Source organism: Muntiacus reevesi, chromosome 2, assembly GCF_963930625.1.
Source record: "Muntiacus reevesi chromosome 2, mMunRee1.1, whole genome shotgun sequence".
Lineage (NCBI taxonomy): Eukaryota > Metazoa > Chordata > Mammalia > Artiodactyla > Cervidae > Muntiacus > Muntiacus reevesi.
This window is the reverse complement of record NC_089250.1, coordinates 140,767,831-140,786,306: the sequence shown is the minus strand read 5'-3', so window position 1 is coordinate 140,786,306 and position 18,476 is coordinate 140,767,831. Positions and strand designations below refer to the sequence as shown.

Genomic DNA, 18,476 nt, shown 5'->3' with positions numbered 1-18,476 from the left:
GTTAAAGAAATTTTTATTTTGGCCCACAATTATTTAAGCTGATTTGGATGCCATCTTGTTCTTTATTTTTTAAGCCAATCACCGAAGAGAACATGCTCCCATCCCAGCTTGACCGTACTTGGAACCCAGATACAGCGTCTCAGGGTGAAGAGTGAGAGAAAGTTACCCATTACAGAAATGGAAAGTGAAACTGACCAGTCCAGTTTCACAGTTTCAGCTGGTCAGAATGCTAAAGGTCTGCAAAAGTGGGGGAAGTTAAATGCCCACTTGGCCTTTCCTTGGAAGTGTGATGACTGAGTGGCAGAGAAATGAAAGAAGAATTTTCTTTACAATTTCTTAAGCTCGGTTCCGCTATCAAGAGTTGCCTTCAGCCTCAGTTCTTGGCTGGGGGAAAATGAACTGCATTATCGTAGTCTGCCCCAAACAAAGCCCATTTGTCTCTCCTCATAGCAGCAAATCCAGATATCAGTGTCTACTTAGATTAGAATTGATTCCTGAACCAGGAAACCAAGAAGAAGCTGTTTAAAAGCTAGTTATTAATGGCCTCATTACAAACCTGTGTCATGCCATTTGAACGAAATTTACATAGAGAAAGGAAGCACATTTATAAGTGTTGGAAAGAGATGAAGAAAGAGGAAGCTTTCATGGGGGGCTGTGGTAGCCCCTGCTTTGTTAGCAACACTGGGGTTTCCTGAACGATGAAACAGGGGCCTGCTGGCCTCCAGCCCTGAGATCCCTGGTGGAGAATTTTCTCCCCAGTGGTGGCCTTCGAAATGTGGTTGTGGACAGTGCGTCTTAAGACTCTTGGTAAACTTGGCCATTGAGCAGCCCTACTCACTGGAGCAGCCCCAAAGATCATGGGTCCAGAATAGAATGGGTTTCTATGGAACCTTGTTCCGACGGTGGGGCAGCAGAATTTTTTCCCCCAACCCTTTCCAGATTTATCCCAGAGAGTGGTTGAGGGCACTTCAGCCTGTGGCCAGGAAACAGCTCATACAAGGAAATGACTTCCCCGCTGGCACTGTGTTTCCCAAGAGCAGCTGTTCCTTTGATCTCGGAACTGGAGAGGAGATGGGAGCCTTGAGTTCTTAATGGGGTTCTACCCTTAATCCAGCAGCTGAGGACCGAGGGCATTGACATCAGTTCATGTCCCTGTGCCCCCAGTTATCCATCTGCAAAAGGGAGGTGGTCATATCTGTCATATATGCCTGGGGATACCGAAAGAAACAAATGAAAACACATTAAAAAGTTCTGAGGCACTGGGTGGTGCAAGAGCTCCAAATATCCCTCGGCTTCTCAGTTGAGTATGGAGCGACTTGGCTCTGCTACTCAGAGAAGTTTTTCCTGAAGGTTGAACTTGGGAGAGGGCTGGAGGGCCTCAACCCCAGCTGGGCAGGTGGGAAGGCTGCAGGCAGATTTTTATCATCGGTGGACAAGGGTGAGCCCACACTTTCATCGGTTGTCATGGCAGCCTCAGCTGTGGGGCTATTTTTATTCAAGCTGAAGAGCAAGTGGGGTGAGTTGGGGAGGGGACGGGAAGAACCATCATCCTTTGCTTTAAAGCTCGACTGAACTGACACTTTGAATAGCTCATTTAGAGCAGCTAGGTGGGGGCTGCATAAAGGTCTTAGCTGCCCTAGGGCTCTGCTCCTCTTGCCCTGTCCTCTTATCCTGAGCCTTGAGGACCTTGAGGAGGGAATTGCCTGGTGAATGAAGGAAAAACGATTGCTTGTCTGTGTGAGCTGGATAAGACTGGGGTTGATGTACAGTAGACTGCTGATCCAGAACCCTCTACCAAGTGCTGGGAAGCCATTGATGTGTGGTGAAACCCGGCAGCCTAGGGAATCTGCAGCTAGCACGGACCACTGGATGGCAGAGCAGGTCGGATGTGACAGGTGAGCCAGCCTGTGCGGGGAAGATCAGCAGCATCGACTGCCACAGGAAGTCAGTGTGGACTTATAAGAGGAGCAGATTCATCCTTCCTTCTCCTTTCTACTTCTTTCTCCTTGTTTCCAGGGAGGTAGAGAGGCCGCCATGAATTCGTGTAAAGTCTGGGTCAGCGCTCTGTCCATAGGGCTCTCTCTACCTTACCTTTTTGGCATCATGAGGATGATGATGATGAAGGTGACAAGGACAATGATTGATGTCACTGTAATGGATTCACACTAGCACCACTAAATAATCATCACCTCCTCCCCATACCCCGACCAGTGCCAGTAAGACCCGTGGTGGGTAAGAGTCTGGCATTCCAGAGTCCTCTTAACATCGTTCTGATTCATGACTGTATATGACTTAAGGGGGTAGCTAGTGACTTGCTGGCTGGGTGTACTTACTATGTTTGGGGCTTTTTAAGTGAAAACGGTTAGTTGGACGGGAAATTTGATACCTATTAACCGAGGTGGGTGAAAAGCGGGGAAGAAAGACCCATGGGTGATGACTAAAACGAAAAAGCAGTCTTGATGTTTGTCAGGAAGCTGCGAAGAGGTGGGGTTGTTGAAACCCAAGATCTGAGTCCCTCTCACCTCCCCCCAAGAACCCACATGCTTTTGCAATGGAACAGAAGCTCCTTCTTTGGGATCCACACATTTGGAATCTGGGGACAAGGCCAGGATTGAGGTCTCCCTTTGTACTACGGACATAGCACTAGCAATGACACTGATTTTTTAAGCTTATAGCTAGTGTAAACAAGAAAAACAGTAGGAGAAGTGTTTTGTCTACTTAAGAACCATTTTTCTGAGCATTTTGTGAACCGTGCTTGTGGTATGCTTTCAGACACTCGGTTAATTATAGCATCTTATTTGCTCATGAAAGCAGGTAGAGCAGGATGTTGGCTTGGTAACACTTTGTTAGCCAGTGGTTCATGTTATTTTACAGATTTAAAGGCATTGCTTGCTCAAGGTGTGATGGGTGGTCAGCAGCTCCACTTCTCCATTCTGACTAAGATTTAGAAAAGAGCTGACATACTCTGCTTGGGTGTCTGGAATTATTTCAAAAACAAGCAAAAAAAATTCTTAAACTTTCAGAACAGAATGAAGCCATGGTTTGGGAATTCCCTGACAATGCAGTGGTTAGGGCTCTGCACTCCCACTGCAGTGGGCCTGGGTTCATTCCTGGTTGGGGAACTAAAATCCTACAAGCCACGTGGCACAGCTAAAACAAACAAACAAACAAAAAACAAAAAAGACCTATGGTTTTCATCTATATTTCACAGAATTTCCTTTTCTCATGAATACTGTTTGCTGACAGGTCTTCATTGTGCAGACCAAACTTGTAACATGGCATTTGGGATTCCTTTCCTGTCCTTCTCTCTCCCATCACCCTCCCTCCCCACTTCATACAGAAGGTGCCTCTCCCCCTTGCTTCCTGTGGTCCACACACATCATTTGCTCTCATGCCTTTGTGTCCTTAAGCTTGCCTTTACCTCTATCAGGATAGTCTTTCCAGCCCCATGTCCTCATTCTCTGTGCCTTTCAAGGCCCTACTTGTCATATCTTTGGGGAGACACTTCTTTGATCCTCTAGTGGCCATAAGCTGTTTTATAAATCCCAGCTTGTCCATTTGAAGTTATTCCTGTTCTCTTTTTCTCTGGAAGGTGGAGAGAACCTGTTTCTCTCCTCTGTGATCCCTCCACTTTCAGTGAAGCTGAGATGTTCTCACTATGACATTTCCTGGGAGGCCTAGTCTAGGGTTTGAATATTTGTTATTCATTGAAAGGCATTGGATGTTTGTTGAAGGAATAGAGGAATGAATTACTAGTTATTTTATTAATTTAAATGGAAAATATGCTTTTTTCATCAAAAGGGTAATCCCAGCACCCAAATGCTATTTGCTCTGGTTAAAGTAAATTAACTTCTTCATCCTTCAGGAAGTTTTTCTCAACTTCTCTAAACTTCTGTTATGTTTTTTCATGTGCCAGCACTTTTATAAACAGCTGGAAACCCAACTCACTTTATTTAGTTGTATTTATGGTCTCATGATGCTTTCTGGTATGACATAGTTCTCTCAGTTGTTTCATGTGGAGCCTTATCTTCCCAGTCCAGCTGCCGTCTCCTTAAGGCTGATGCTCTCCAGGTGCACTCTTGGGAACCCCTGTGGCATCCTTGTCATGCATATTCAGTGGATACTTGCTTGGTGATTAGGAAGCAAGACTTGGACTTTGAGAAATAGTTGCTTTGTGATTTCATCATCGTGGTTTAGATAGGATGGATGAGTGTCAAAACAGCTGAGAAATTTCATCCTGATTGGAGAAATCTCTGGAAGTTTGTCCGGACCTCAGACAACTCTCTAGACCTCTGCCCCATCTGTGTGGTGGTTAAATTTGGGCCCTGACCCGGGATACAATTGCAGAGGGAACATGGCTCCTTTTTCTTCATGGGCCAAACTGCCTAGGTTGTTTGACTATTCATTTTTGCTTTCTTCCAAGAACCTTTGTCTTGTCTAGTCAAGGCTATGGTTTTTCCAGTGGTCATATATGGATGTGAGAGTTGGACTATAAAGAAAGCCGAGCATCAAAGAAATGATGCTTTTGAATTGTGGTGTTGGAGAAGACTCTTGAGAGTCCCTTGGACTGCAAGGAGATCCAACCAGTCCATCCTAAAGGAAATCAGTCCTGGGTATTCATTGGAAGGACTGATGTTGAAGCTGAAACTCTATTACTCTGGCCACCTGATGCAAAGAGCTAACCCATTTGAAAAGACCCTGTTGCTGGGAAAGATTGAGGGCAGGAGGAGAAGGGATGACAGAGGATGAGATGGTTGGATGGCATCACCGACTCAATGGACATGGGTTTGGGTGGACTCCGGGAGTTGGTGATGGAGGAGGCCTGGAGTGCTGAGGTTCATGGGGTCGCAAAGAATCAGACACGACTGAGTGACTGAACAGAACTGAACTGAAGAACTTTAAATCTTCTTCACTCTTTCTTTCATCAGACACAGTGGAATCCTGAGCACAAAGTGATGGTGTCCTACTTCATATCAGCAAAGAGATACCCATGAGCCCCTGACTGGCCCCAATGACCACTTTTGTTTCATCCCATTTTTCAGCTTGATTGGTAGAAAGCTCTTAATTATCAGTTGAAATTTACCTCCTTAGTTTCCTTCTTTGTTCACTTTCTTTTTCCTTGTCATCTAAAACTTAGAGAAAATAATTTGGCATGTTTATGCTACAGGCCTTTTTCCTGCTTTCCCAGCTTTGCTTTACCTCATTCTAAAAATCACTAATAAATTTATTTTGACAAAATGAAAGTAGTATAGCATAATTCAGCTTTTCCCAAACTTTGGTCATTTGAGAATCCTTAACATGGTTTTGGTGTTTTTTTTTAAACACTCTTTTGAGATATAATTTATATGCCATATAATTTATCCATATGCTGCTGCTGCTGCTGCTAAGTCACTTCAGTCGTGTCCGACTCTGTGCGACCCCATAGATGGCAGTCCACCAGGCTCCCCCGTCCATGGGATTCTCCAGGCAAGAACACTGGAGTGGCTTGCCATTTCCTTCTCCAATGCATGAAAGTGAAAAGTGAAAGTGAGGTTGCTCAGTCGTGTCCAACTCTTAGCAACCCCATGGACTGTAGCCTACCAGGCTCCTCCATCCATGGGATTTTCCAGGCAAGAGTACTGGGGTGGGGTGCCATTGCCTTCTCCAAATTTATCCATATGGAGTGTGCAATTCAGTGATTTGTGGGTATATTGCACTATCAATTTTTTTTTAATTGTGGCAGTATATATAACATCATATTTTCCATTTTAACCAATTTAAAATTACAATTTGGCAGCATTAATTACATTCACAATGTGCAACCATTACCAGTATCTATTTCCAGATTTTTTCATGGTACTTTTAACAATACTTTTTTTAAGTCAATTCCTGTTTTTTCATGTAAATAAATTTATTTTAAAAGGAAAGTTTGCTGCTGTAAATTAAAAACCAATTTCTCTGGATAGAGACAAGGTAACTGTAAAAATAAAGACAATAAAAACAGAACAGTGATATTAAATTCTACTATACACTAATGCCTGCAGAAGCCTATGGGCCTAGTGCCTTGTTCTCTCCATGGTTCAGAGGGAGGTAAGCACGTTAAGGAGAAGTTAAAGGCATCCTCTTTCCAAATTGAGCCTTTCTTCTTGATATAAGTGAGACTGAGAGGGTTCAAAGGGGACTGCTTTCTTACATGTGGCTCACTGTCAGTGCATGTTTGCTGTACACTTTGAAATCGTCTCCTGTGTACTGGTCACATGGTCCCCAGAGTGGGAAACACTATCAGAGTGCATGAGAGCATGGATATGGGGGTTAACTTTCTATACAGCATGCACTGTGTGACTTGGACAATTTGTCAATTTGGGTGCCCTGGTTTTTTCATCTGTGAAATGGGCAGAATTATTCTAATCTATTAGTTGTGATCAAATAGAATCATTTATGTCAAGGGTTTTGCCTGGTTCCTGGCCTATAGTAAATGCTCAGCAATGGCATTTGTGGTCGTTTTGAAGAATGATACTTGTTTATGGTGGGGTTTCTCTGGTGGCTCAGTGGTCAATGAACCTGCCTGCCAATGCAGGAGACATGGGTTTGATCCCTGGGTCAGGAAGACCCACTGGAGAAGGAAATGGCAACCTACTCCAATATTCTTGTCTTGGAAATCCCATGGACTGAGGAGTCTGGCAGCAACAGTCCATGGGTCTCAAAGAGTCAGACACACTTTTTGACCAAACAACAACCACCTGCCTATGGTACTTTCCCCAAAGCTTAGCATTACCTTACAAGAGAAGTGAGCTTGTATATTCCGGGAGGGGAGTGGGGAGAAAATGTTTCAAGATCAGCAAACATCCTTCTCTGGCCGTCTTCACCCTTCCTGTCCCTCAGACTATTAAAAAATTGTCCCGATGGAGTGCCAGACAATGTACAGGAAAGAAGCGGTCAGCCCTGTGGTCTGAAAACTTGTTTGGAAACTGAGACTGTGCGGCTTTGAGCAGAGGCCCCTGGAGCACACGGAACCCTGACTGGTTCAGCTGGAATTCAGTGTCCTCTGACTTCAACTCTATCCTTGGGATGTACCTGTTGGCCCTGGTGGTGGGTCATGACACCTAACCAAGGCAGCATCATTCAGAACAAGGCAGGACCACCAGGTGTTGGTGAACAAAAGCCCACGTCATGTCTCTTGAGCCACAGTCAGAACCTCAGACCGGGAGTAGCGAGTGATGCTGCTTCCTGCCCTCGTCCACATCCAGAGAAGGCAAGGCACTGTCACCTCGGGGCAAACGCCCACGCTCCCCCTTGCTTCCCTGTGGCACAGCCTAGGCTGGGTTCCTTCAATCCTTCAGGCACAGTGTTTCCATCTATAAAATAGGAATAGGTTGTTGATTTCTATCTCACAGGGTGGATGTAAGAATTAAATGAGATTGTCTAGCTAGTAAGGCAGTCACCACAATATTCAGTGAATGATAACTTTTATTGTTTCATTGTTAGTGATATTGAGTCCGTCACTCAGCCCTCTTATTAAAATATTGAGTAAATGGTAACTTTTATTGTTATCAATATTAGTAATAGTCACCAGCCTTCTTACCTAGTATGAGCTTGTCCAGGTGGCTTGGTGTGATTCCAAGTACATAAAGTGAAAGTGAAAGTAAGTTGCTCAGTCATGTCCAACTCTTTGCGACCCTTTGAACTGTAGCCTGCCAGGCTCCTCTGTCTATGGAATTCTCCAGGCAAGAATACTGGAGTGGGGAGCTAGTTAGTCCCTTCTCTAGAGGATCTTCCTGACGCAGGGTTTGAAACCTAGTCTCCTGCATTGCAGGCAGATTCTTTACCATCTGAACCACCAGAAAAGCCCCAGATCCAAATACACACACATACTCAATTCATTTAAAATTAATAGTTTCTTTAGACTCAAATAATGTTAAATAACTATTTAGACTTCCTTATAAAGGAAAAAAAATTATGAACCTTCAGTGTGATAAGTTATTTTGATGTTGTTCAAATATGTATAAACATATTCAACTCCTAATGCTTATTGTTCTTTCTCAACTCCAAAAGCAAAACAAATGAACCAGATTTATACAGTATATGTGTGAAATAAATACAGGGCATATTTCTTTTTGTCATAGATCATGATCGTTTTCTGAAACAGCATCATGAACGTGACATGAGGCTCTGGTGCTTGCTGATTCTGTCAAAGGGCCTTGTACAACTAACTCCCCTGTATTATTGGGGGAATTATCTCCCACCGCTTTACTCAATGTGAAGTGGTGTGTGGAGAAACCTTCTTGTGTTCACTTGGTACAAATGCCTCATGTATGTGTCATCCTGCCCCCTGTCTTCGTTCCTGATTAGCCCCTGACAGTCAGCTTAGAATGACCTAGCGGCAAAATGATTACACACACACACACACACACACACACACACACACACACACACACACACACGCATGGACACCACAATCCTGTGACTGGGCCCAATTGTTACTATTATTTTAATATTTGTTTATTGCTTGTACCAGGTCTTAGTTGTGGCATGTGGGATCTTTGATCTTCATTGTGGCATGCAGGATCTTTAGTTGTGGCATGTGGGACCTAGTTCCCTGACGAGGGAGTCCTCTGCATTGGGAATGCAGAGTCTTAGCCACTGGACCGCCAGGGGACCATTTATAATATGGTCACCTGGATAGTCTGGAATGTCCTTGCATCACATTTTAAAGGCACTGTCATCTAAATGAAAAGCCCAAGCACTAATTCTCATAAGGACTGTATCTGAGGACTTTTGGCAGATATCAGGTTTGAGAAATATTGACTCACACTCTACCTAGATCCCCCAAATGTTTGGAGCAACCTCCAAAATTAAACACAATATAAAAAAGAGAAATGGCAAGAGCAAGACCTGGATGAAAGCGTTAACAGTGGTTAAGAACCAGGATGGAAACTGAGCTACCTGGCAGCAAGGGCAGAAAACGAATCACACCATGTGAGCTTGCGCTGATGAGAGAAAGCAGGCAAGTTCTCTGGAGAGACAGACTTTCTGACCCTGAATTCGAGGAGTGTTTTGCCACATGGGTCCTTATTAGATAAGCTCGATACACAAAGTCTTTTTCTATAATTTTTCCACGGTTTCTCCAGGCCTCATAATAGCTGAGAGGAATATTGTTAAATTTTAAAGCAATAAGGACACTATTTTTGGTGTTAGTTCTGGAAGGTCTTGTAGGTCTTCATAGAACTGTTCAGCTTCAGCTTCTTTGGCATTAGTGATTGGGGCATAGACTTGGATTACTGAGTGTTGAATGATTTGCCTTGGAAACGAACCGAGATCATTCTGTCATTTTTGAGACTGCATCAAAGTACTGCATTTCAGACTCTTGTTGACTATAAGAGCTAGTCCATTTTCTTCTAAGGGGTTCTTGCCCACAGTGGTAGATACAAAGGTCATCTGAATTAAATTTGCCCATTCCCACCCATTTTAGTTCACTGATTCCCAAAATGTTGAAGTTCATGAACTCCAGGAGACAGTGAAGGACAGGGAAGCCTGGCATGCTGCAATCCATGGGGTCGCAAAGAGTCAGATATGACTTAGCGATTGAACAATAACGATTGGTGTTTTGATAATATTTTAACTGGGGAGGATCCTTGGAGTTTTCAGTGTTTTGTTTTCACTCAAACATTTATTTATTTGAGTCTCAGTACAGTAAGGATGGTATTATCATCAATGTGGGGAGGGAGTGAGAGGAATTTACATGTGTAAGTGGGAAACTTTGGTGCCATCTCATTCTTTCAGATGGGTTTTGATGGTGCTTTTGTCTGAGTTGGTATTTCCTTCAAAGGAAACTCTGAATCTGCTGAAGTGGTTGGACCCTGACCCAGTGCACAGTGGGCTGGGAAGAGGCCGATGTGGCTGAAGAAATGAAAGTGATGCTCAACTGGCACCACCAGAACTGCCCTGCAGAGTGAATGGCATCCTGCCTGACTTCTTGAAATGAATTAGCCTCCAGTAGCTCATTCATTTCGGGTGACTAAATGAATAGACCTACTAGAAGGAGTTGTTTCTAGGGCCGACCTGAACACTGGAGAATATCTGCAACATGCTCTACTATTAGGACCAATCTCATCATAAGTGATGCCAAACTGATGAAATGATTAGTCAAAAGACTTAGCTGCTACTTTTCTCTCTGCCTATCTTCACCTCTCCCCATTATCAAAGTGCTTTCTCACTGTGGAGAATATGAAAATATATGAATGGTTGGAAGGTAGAAAAGATGGAGTGAAGGGTCATGCACAGTTTATCCACACATTTTTCTTTTAAAAAAAATTTAATTTATTTATTTTAATTGGAAGCTAATTACTTTACAATATTGTGGTGGTTTTTGCCATACATTGGCATGAATCAGCCACAGTATCCACACTTGTTTTTTTCTTCTGACTTTTTTTTTTCTTTTTCAATTTTTGGCTGCACTGTGTCTTCATTGCCATGTGAGAGCTTTCTCTAGTTGCAGAGAGAAGAGGCTACTCTCTAGTTGCAGTGTGAGGGCTTTTCATTGCGGTGGCTTCTCCCGCTGCAGGGCATAGGCTCTGTAACATGCAGGCTTGAGTCGTTGCAGCCAGGCTCAGTAGTTGGGGCACACCATCCCAGTTGAAGGGCTTCCCTGGTGGCTCAGTCGGTAAAAAGCGTCTGCCTACAATGCGGGAAACCCGCTTCATTCCCTGAGTCGGGAAGATCCCCTGGAGAAGGAAATGGCAACCTACACCAGTACTCTTGCCTGGAAAATCCCATGAATGGAGGAGCAATCTTCCTGGACCAGGGATTGAATCTGCGTCCCCTGCAATGGCAGGCAGATTCCCACCCACTGTACCACTGGGGAAGTCCTCTTCTGATGTTTTAAAATGCATTTTCCTTTATATAACTGGTATCTTATACTCTGAGATGTATGATTTTATATTCTGTTTTTCTTGCTTAACATGTCATAAACTTTTACATAAAATAATATTTAAAGTGAAATATGCTTTTAATATTCTTTTATCGGGTTGTTCTTTGTTTCTCAGAGATGCAAAGAATGATTTAGCAGACATCTTGGTTCATTATCTTTGTCTACATTTTGAACATTTATTTCCCTACCTTAAGAGAGATTTCTAGAAGTAGAGTTGTGTGGCCAAAGACACGAACATTGTAAAGACTTGCTCTCTCGGTCACATGACTTTCCAGAAAGTGTGCCAGTTTATACTTTCTTCAGCAACCAGTAAGAGTACCTGTCCTACCTCACCTTCAAATATTTCTTAATTATAAAAAGGTGAAATAGCAGTATATTATTTTTATTTGCATTTCCATGATGATTAGTGATAATGAATGATTTAATTTTTCCAAATGGGGAGGTAAGTTTTGTTTCTTCCTTTGTGAATCATCTACTTATTTGGCTTTGGGTATCTTTAAAGAGATTTCTATGATCTCTTCATATATTAGGGAGATTGTCCCCTTGGTCTATTTATTTCAAATTTTCAACCAGTTTGTGGTTTGCCATTGAATTTTTGGTAACAGCTTTATTGATATATAATTCACATAGCAGACAATTTACCCATTTAGAGTATACAATTCTGTCATCTTTTTTGTATCTTCACAGACCAGTTCAACTGTCACTATGATCAATTCTAAAATATTTTCATCACCTCAAAAAGAAACTTCATACCTCTTAGCTATTATCTCCCAACCTCCCCACCCCTTCCCAAGAATCCCCAGCCCTAAGCAATTTCTAGTCTATTTTCTGTTTCTATGGATGTGATGATTCTAGACATATCGTATGTTTGAAATCATGTAATATGTGATCTTTTGCGGCTGGCTTCTTTCACTCAGCATAATGTTTTCAACATTCATCTATGTTGTAATATGTATTAGCATTTTATTCTTTTTTGTGGTGAATAATTTGTCAATCCATTCATCAAAGAATGGGTAATTGGGTTGTTTCTACCTTAGACTGTTATGACTAATGCTGCTAAAGCATTACAATTTTATTTTTAATTAAATTTGTTTACCTAAGTTTTAAATTAATGTCATCAATGCTATTGCTTGTTTCAATTGTATTTCTTCAATTGTTTTTAAGATAAATCTTTTCTCAAAACAAAGATAAAACTTTCACCCACATTTTTATATACTTTTATCTTTTAAAATTTGTTTTATTATTCATTTCCATCTGTAATCCATCTAAATTTTCTTTTGGAGTGTATGAGAATTAAGATTCTAAACAGTCTCTCTGTCTCTCTATGTCCATCCCATATAGCTAAATTTTTTCAGCACCGCCTGCTGAGTCATCCTTTTCACCAAACATTTTCTTTATTCTGTACTGATTTTTAGTGCTTTCTTTATTACATATTTAGGTGTTTTTGTTTTTGATTTGCTAGGCTATGGGACATTCCTTATTCCTTTGGCCCAGACAGGATTGTTGAGCCTTATGTCAATGTGCACACTTAGGGTTCCCACCTCCTTCGTGGCAAATTTCTAGATTTCTCTGAGTGCCCAAGGGGCACACTTCTTGAAACCCACTCCAGGGACGAGCTTGTGAACATTGATGGTGTATTCTTTGGTCACTCCGTTGATGGCAGGTCGGCCCTTCTTCTTCTCGCCACCCTTCTTTGTGGGAGCCATCCTGCAGGGGTGGGGTTGGAAAGAGAGTGCAAGGGATTGTCACATACTAAGTTTTTGTGAGGATGAAACTTGGTTTGGGAGTTGTCTATTGTATTTAATTGCTCTGTTAAATTTTTTTATACATTTAATATAAAATAAGACATCTTTTATTGTTTTTGTAAACTTTAGTAGAAGACAGAAAACCTATATAAAAGGAATTTTTCTAGATAGGAAACACTGTGGCAACTACAATTTAAAATTCAGCACAGGCAGGGTGTGTGACCTGTACTTTACATTTTATTTGAAAGTCAGAAAAATTTGCAATTATTGTTTTAGTCACATTTTCTACTTACTTTGAAACAGTTTTGATAGTTTATATATTTTCTGTAAAAATTGTATTGAAATTTAAAAAAAACTATTAGCAACAAGTTTTCACATCAGTATATTTCTAAAATTTTCTCCATATTTGTTGTTATCATCTCTTTCCTGTTTGGCTTATTTCTATTTCTCTATTCTTTTCTTGATTGTATTTATTAGAGCTTTAATTCTTTGGCCAGTCAACTAACTGGGTCAGCAATTTGGGAGAAATGAAGAGATTTTCTTTTTTGAAGCAATAGACTGTACTGTGAGTCTATCCTAAGGCAATTATATCTGTACAATAAATTAGAATAGGTAGTTGGCAAAAGTTCTACCCACTCAGGATAGTATCTAAACAATTTTAGATCCATAAGTAGTTCCAGGGAGTTTCTTGCAGTTTTAAGTGACTGATGAATGTTGTAAGTCAATGAGGTTATTTTCTCATCCAGGAAGAACCATAGAAATGAAAAACTGACATGTTTAGGCAACAAATGATACAAAACTAAAGCTTGATGTGGTGTTACATAGTTATTAACAGGAAGAATATTAATTGTCCCTGATTTTTTGGCTCTTTCTTTCACAAGTGGGTGGGAGTGTGCCTGGGTAGCCTGTGTAGTTGTGTTCATGGGGATGGGCCCTGGCCATTTTAATAGTGACCGGTCAAGCAGACGGGCTTCCCTCATAGTTCAGTTGGTAAAGAATCTGCCAGCAATGCAGGAGACCCCAGTTCAATTTCTGGGTCAGGAAGATCCGCTGGAGCAGGGATAGGCTGCCCACACCAGTATTCTTGCACTTCCCTTGTGACTCAGCTGGTAAAGAATCTGCCTGCAATGCAGGAGACCCGTATTTGATCTCTGGGTTGGGAAGATCCCTTGGAGAAGGGAAAGGCTACCCGCTCCAGTACTCTGGCCTCGAGAATTCTATGGATCGTATAGTTCATGGGGTCGCAAAGAGTAGGACAGAACTGAGCAACTTTCACCTTTCGCTTTCAAGGAGAAAATGTTGTGGAGAAGGGCAGATCCGGTGGAGAAAATGTCAGCCTTCCCTTAATTTGGCTTGGATGGCACGGAGGTTGGGAGACTACTGCACTTAGCCTGTGTGCAGGGGTCGAGGAGCACTGGTCATTAGCCCCGAGTGAGAGGGGTCAGTAGGCCTGAAAGGAAAGGAGAGATAGAGGAGGTTGTGGCTCTGGTGCAGAGTGAGAAACAGTATCTGTCTCCTTGGGACTCAGCACTAACTTCTGCCTGGATTCCCATTGTGCTAACAAGGTCAGAGACCAGGCTGCACTCAGCCCTGCCTTCTGGACTGGTACGTCTTGGATGAAATCAGTACCTGCCTGACTGTCCATCACACTCTGGACCTGTGTGTAGACGTCTGTCAGAACACATGTCAGGCTCCAGGACAAGACCCCTGCCCAAGGCTATGGAGCTTTTCACTTGCGTATCTGGGAGGCCTTGGGCCCTCCCCTGGCCTGGGCAGGTTCTGGAGACCGTTGGCTCACAGTTACAGCCCTAGGGGAAGGTGGTGATTGGTTCCCCACACCTGCTCTGGCACCTGCCTTCATGGTGGTGGGAGCACAGCCCTCCCCTGGCATGACCTGGGATCTAGAGAGCAAGCCTGTGTAATAGCTTTCTTTGGGGACATATCTGCCTGATCTGCCACCCCAGCTTTCTCCCAGGATGTATGTCACTCCTTCTATGGGAGGCCAGCCTGCTGGAGTCAGCCAAATTAACCTCTCTCCAGCCTTTCTAGAAGATGGACTCTCTGAAGGCAGGATGGGTGGTTGGTTCACGCTCGTGTTCTCGCAGCACCTAACACAGTTGGCCGGCTCTGTCGGTGGTTTAGAAATGGAGAACAAGCCTGAGGAAGGGACTAGATGGACTTTCCTGTTCCTTGCAGTTGTTCTTAACCATTTTGTTCCTCTTTGAGGATCTGATGAAGCTCTGGACTATCTCCATGGAAGTTTAGGCAAATACACACACACACACACAGACACAGACACACAGAGAATCTTGCACACAGGCACCCTATCAGTTGTTGGGCCCTGGTTAAGAATCCCTGCTTTAGAGCTCTGGGAAGTTGCAACTACCCCCATCTCAGCATCATCTCACTCCATGGCATGCTCTATCTGCACACCCCTGCCCACCTGCTCCAAATCCGAGCATGTTCCAGTCTTCCCATGGCAGGGGTGTTGGCTGTGGTACTGATTTGGGACCCTGTGACACTCTAAGGTTTGTTGAAAGTGATTGCCTTTTACCATTGCCCTGGAGGGAGTAGGCTGGCTAGCCATGACCTTGAGGAATAATGACTTCCTGGAAAGCATAGGTTTTACCTGATGTTCAAAAGATGGCCTTTAAGTGGACAGCCTAGTCTTGATACCCCTCCCTTTGAGGAGAAGGGGCCTCTTCCCGCAGTCACCAAAGCCAGCTCTGCAAGAAGTCCAGAGGTGAAGCCTGCAGAAGTCTGTTGTTTGTGACCAGACCTGCTGGCCTCGGATAGCAACCTGTCCCAGACATCTTGGCCTTTCTCTCCACCATCATCTTCCTGCTGTCACCCTATCCTCATGGCCTCCATGGGGGTTGACTTTTCCCCAAGAGGTCCTCTTTCATGATTTCCTGAGTCACTCCCTTCAGCTTGTATTTGTTTGACATTCGGAGCCATTTCCTATTTGGTAACATTTGGGGTTTTAATGGGGGTGGGACATGCCAGCTCCGCTTCCTTTTCTTTCCATTCAGCTGTGTTCTCTGTGCCGTAGATTCTGGCTGCGACTCAGTCACTGACACCGAGACTGAGGACGAGAAGGTCCTTCCCTACTCAAAGCAGCAGAGCCTGCCGCCGCCGGAGACTCCGCCTGGGAACCTGATGGTGGTGCAGCCAGAGCGCATCCGCTGTGGGGTAGGCACCTCTGGGGCTGGTGGATGGATGTCAGAGCACGGGCTTCGGGGCTTTTCAGTGGATGTAGTCAAGGGAGCGGTATTCTCCTGTCACACCTTTGTGTAATCCCAGCTTTCTTGTAGGGCTTCCATATACATTAGCCACCCTGGGACCCCCAGGGCCTGGGCCCTGGACATGCCTCACTCCTTTAAGTCAAAGGGAGAAGAGCCCAGGAATGTATGTGATCAATTCAAGACATTAAGGTCATGAGAGAAAAACTTAGAGTGTGTTGAAGACCAGCAGACATGAACATTACAATACACTATACGCCAACCCTGGAGTTAGAGACCTGGGTCTGGTCCTTCCAGCCTAGTGCTGGGCATTTTGACAGCTTGCTTCTCTGTCAGCTGGATCCTTGTATGGCCCCAAAGTGCCTCAAAGCTTGATGGCTGAAACTTGCTGGCCAGTATCACTTGCAAAACGAAGAAGCTTAATGCCTGAGTTGCTGCTGCTAAGTCGCTTCAGTTGTGTCTGACTTTGTGCAACCCCAAAGATGGCAGCCCACCAGGCTCCCCCATCCCTGGGATTCTCCAGGCAAGAACACTGGAGTGGGTCGCCATTTCCTTCTCCAATGCATGAAAGTGAAAAGTGAAAGTGAAGTTGCTCAGTCATGTCTGACTCTTCGCGACCCCATGGACTGCAGCCTAGCAGGCTCCTCTGTCCATGGGATTTTCCAGGCAAGAGTACTGGAGTGGGTTGCCATTGCCTTCTCTGTAATGCCTGAACATAACATGACTAACATTTTCAGGGGTAGGACCCACGTTAAGACATGATTTGAATGTGATAACCAACTGATGAGCCACTGTCATTTGAATACTACCACAGTATTGATAGTTTTTCATTATCTTTCCTTTTCTGATGAAAAATGTGTAGTATTTGGTTCAAAGCAGTGAAATGCTTTCTTGTGGGTAGGAGCTTGTGTTAGGTTTGCCACTGTGGGCTCCTGGAGGCAAGAGGGCGGAAGGGCCATGGAAATGGGAAGTCTTAGCTTCTCTGCACTTGTGAGTGGCTTTCTGTGCAGCCTGAGACCTCAAGGCATTGGGCAAGGATGCCCTCCATGGGGGTTGCAAGCTGCTTCTTCAGACTGGGTTGAACTCATAGATGTGTTTGGTTTGAGCTGCTCAGTGTTTTAAAAATTAGGCATGAAAATCTGTTTCCAGCTTCCTTTGGATCAGAATCTGGTAATAACCAGGTCTGAGATGAGCAGCTGGGCCATTAGATGCATCCCTGGTTCTCATCAGTCCCTTTTTTTTGTATCCACTTCACTCCTTTTCCTGATCAGCCGGGCTTTGTGGTGGGCATGCAGTTTCTAGTCTCCCTATACTCTTTCCTGCCTTCCCCATGCCCCTGTCATCTTGACATCAGGCTGTAGATTGAGGAGGGTTTGGAACTGAAGAATAATACCCCACCCATACCTCCCTGGTTTTCCAGGCTTTGGCTCCTTCTCCTGTGCTGGCTCCCACTGACCCAGGATTCTCTCTGCTGCCTGCTCCAGGTCTCTGGATCCTGGGGCAGCTGGGCTGGAGTTGGGTCATGACTGTCAAGGGGAGACACACTCATTTTCACTGGCTCTCCACCCTCCTTGGGAGAAGGAGCAGGTTGGACAGGGCTGGACCCACAGTGGGAGACAGGTCCACCACAAACACACTCACATTCACCCTTAGCAGCCTTTGTGAGCCAGGACCACAGCCCCCCTCCCAGCTGTTCTGGAATCAAGAGTGGCCCTCATCACAAAGGCCTACTCTAAAGGCTTGATAGCAGAATTTTACAATGAATTTCTGGGGTTAGCTATGGCCAGAAATTTCTCCTTTTCCCCTGTTTTTTGGACAGGGTGTCCTTTCTAGTTCTATGTCTTAAGAACTTAACCAGCATAGCCATCACAGTAAAATAGATAATTCCATTTGGCAGGTTTGACAAGAGATCTCAAAACAATATAAAACTGCACTCAGGTTGCTCAATGCCTTGGGAAAATCTCAATGCCTTGGGAAAATTAATCCTCCAATCAGTTAGTTTTGTCTCTATGAGAAGAGCATAAATTCCCAAACTCAAGAAGCCTTCTGTAAATCAGCGCCTCTTGCTCTGTAAGGCTGACTCACCCAGGGGTCTTAATAAAATGCAGACTCCGGTGTGGTGTCTGGTGGGTCCAGGCAAGGCTTGAGATTCTGTGTTTCTAACAAGCTTCCACAGATACCAATGCTGCTGGTCCCTTGGCCTCAGTTTGGGTACCAAGGGTGATCTAGAATCAGTTCAGTTCAGTTGCTCAGTCGTGTCTGAGTCTTTGCCACCCCATGGACTGCAGCACCCCACGCTTCCCTGTCCATCACCAACTCCCAGAGCTTGCTCAAACGCATGTCCATCGCGTCGGTGATGCCATCCAACCATCTCATCCTCTGTCGCCCCCTTCTCTTCCCACCTTCAATCTTTCCCAGCATCAGGGTCTTTTCCAGTAGTTGTGTACGGGAGTGAGAGTTGGACTATAAAGAAAGCTGAGTGCCGAAAAACTGATGCTTTTGAACTGTGGCGTTGGAGAAGACTCTTGAGAGTCCCTTGGACTGCAGGGAGATCCAAGCAGTCCATCCTAACGGAAATCAGCC

At 44.1% G+C, this 18,476-nt stretch overlaps 1 protein-coding gene across 1 annotated transcript in view; it reads left to right on the top strand.

Annotated features, from left to right (window-relative positions):
• The window catches only part of PIK3AP1 (phosphoinositide-3-kinase adaptor protein 1), a 115,285-nt gene that overhangs the window by 39,897 nt on the left and 56,912 nt on the right, over positions 1-18,476 (top strand). The window contains exon 3 of the mRNA XM_065922989.1: positions 15,704-15,843. Coding sequence (XP_065779061.1) covers positions 15,704-15,843 — 140 coding nt within the window. The remainder of the gene's footprint in view (positions 1-15,703; positions 15,844-18,476) is intronic.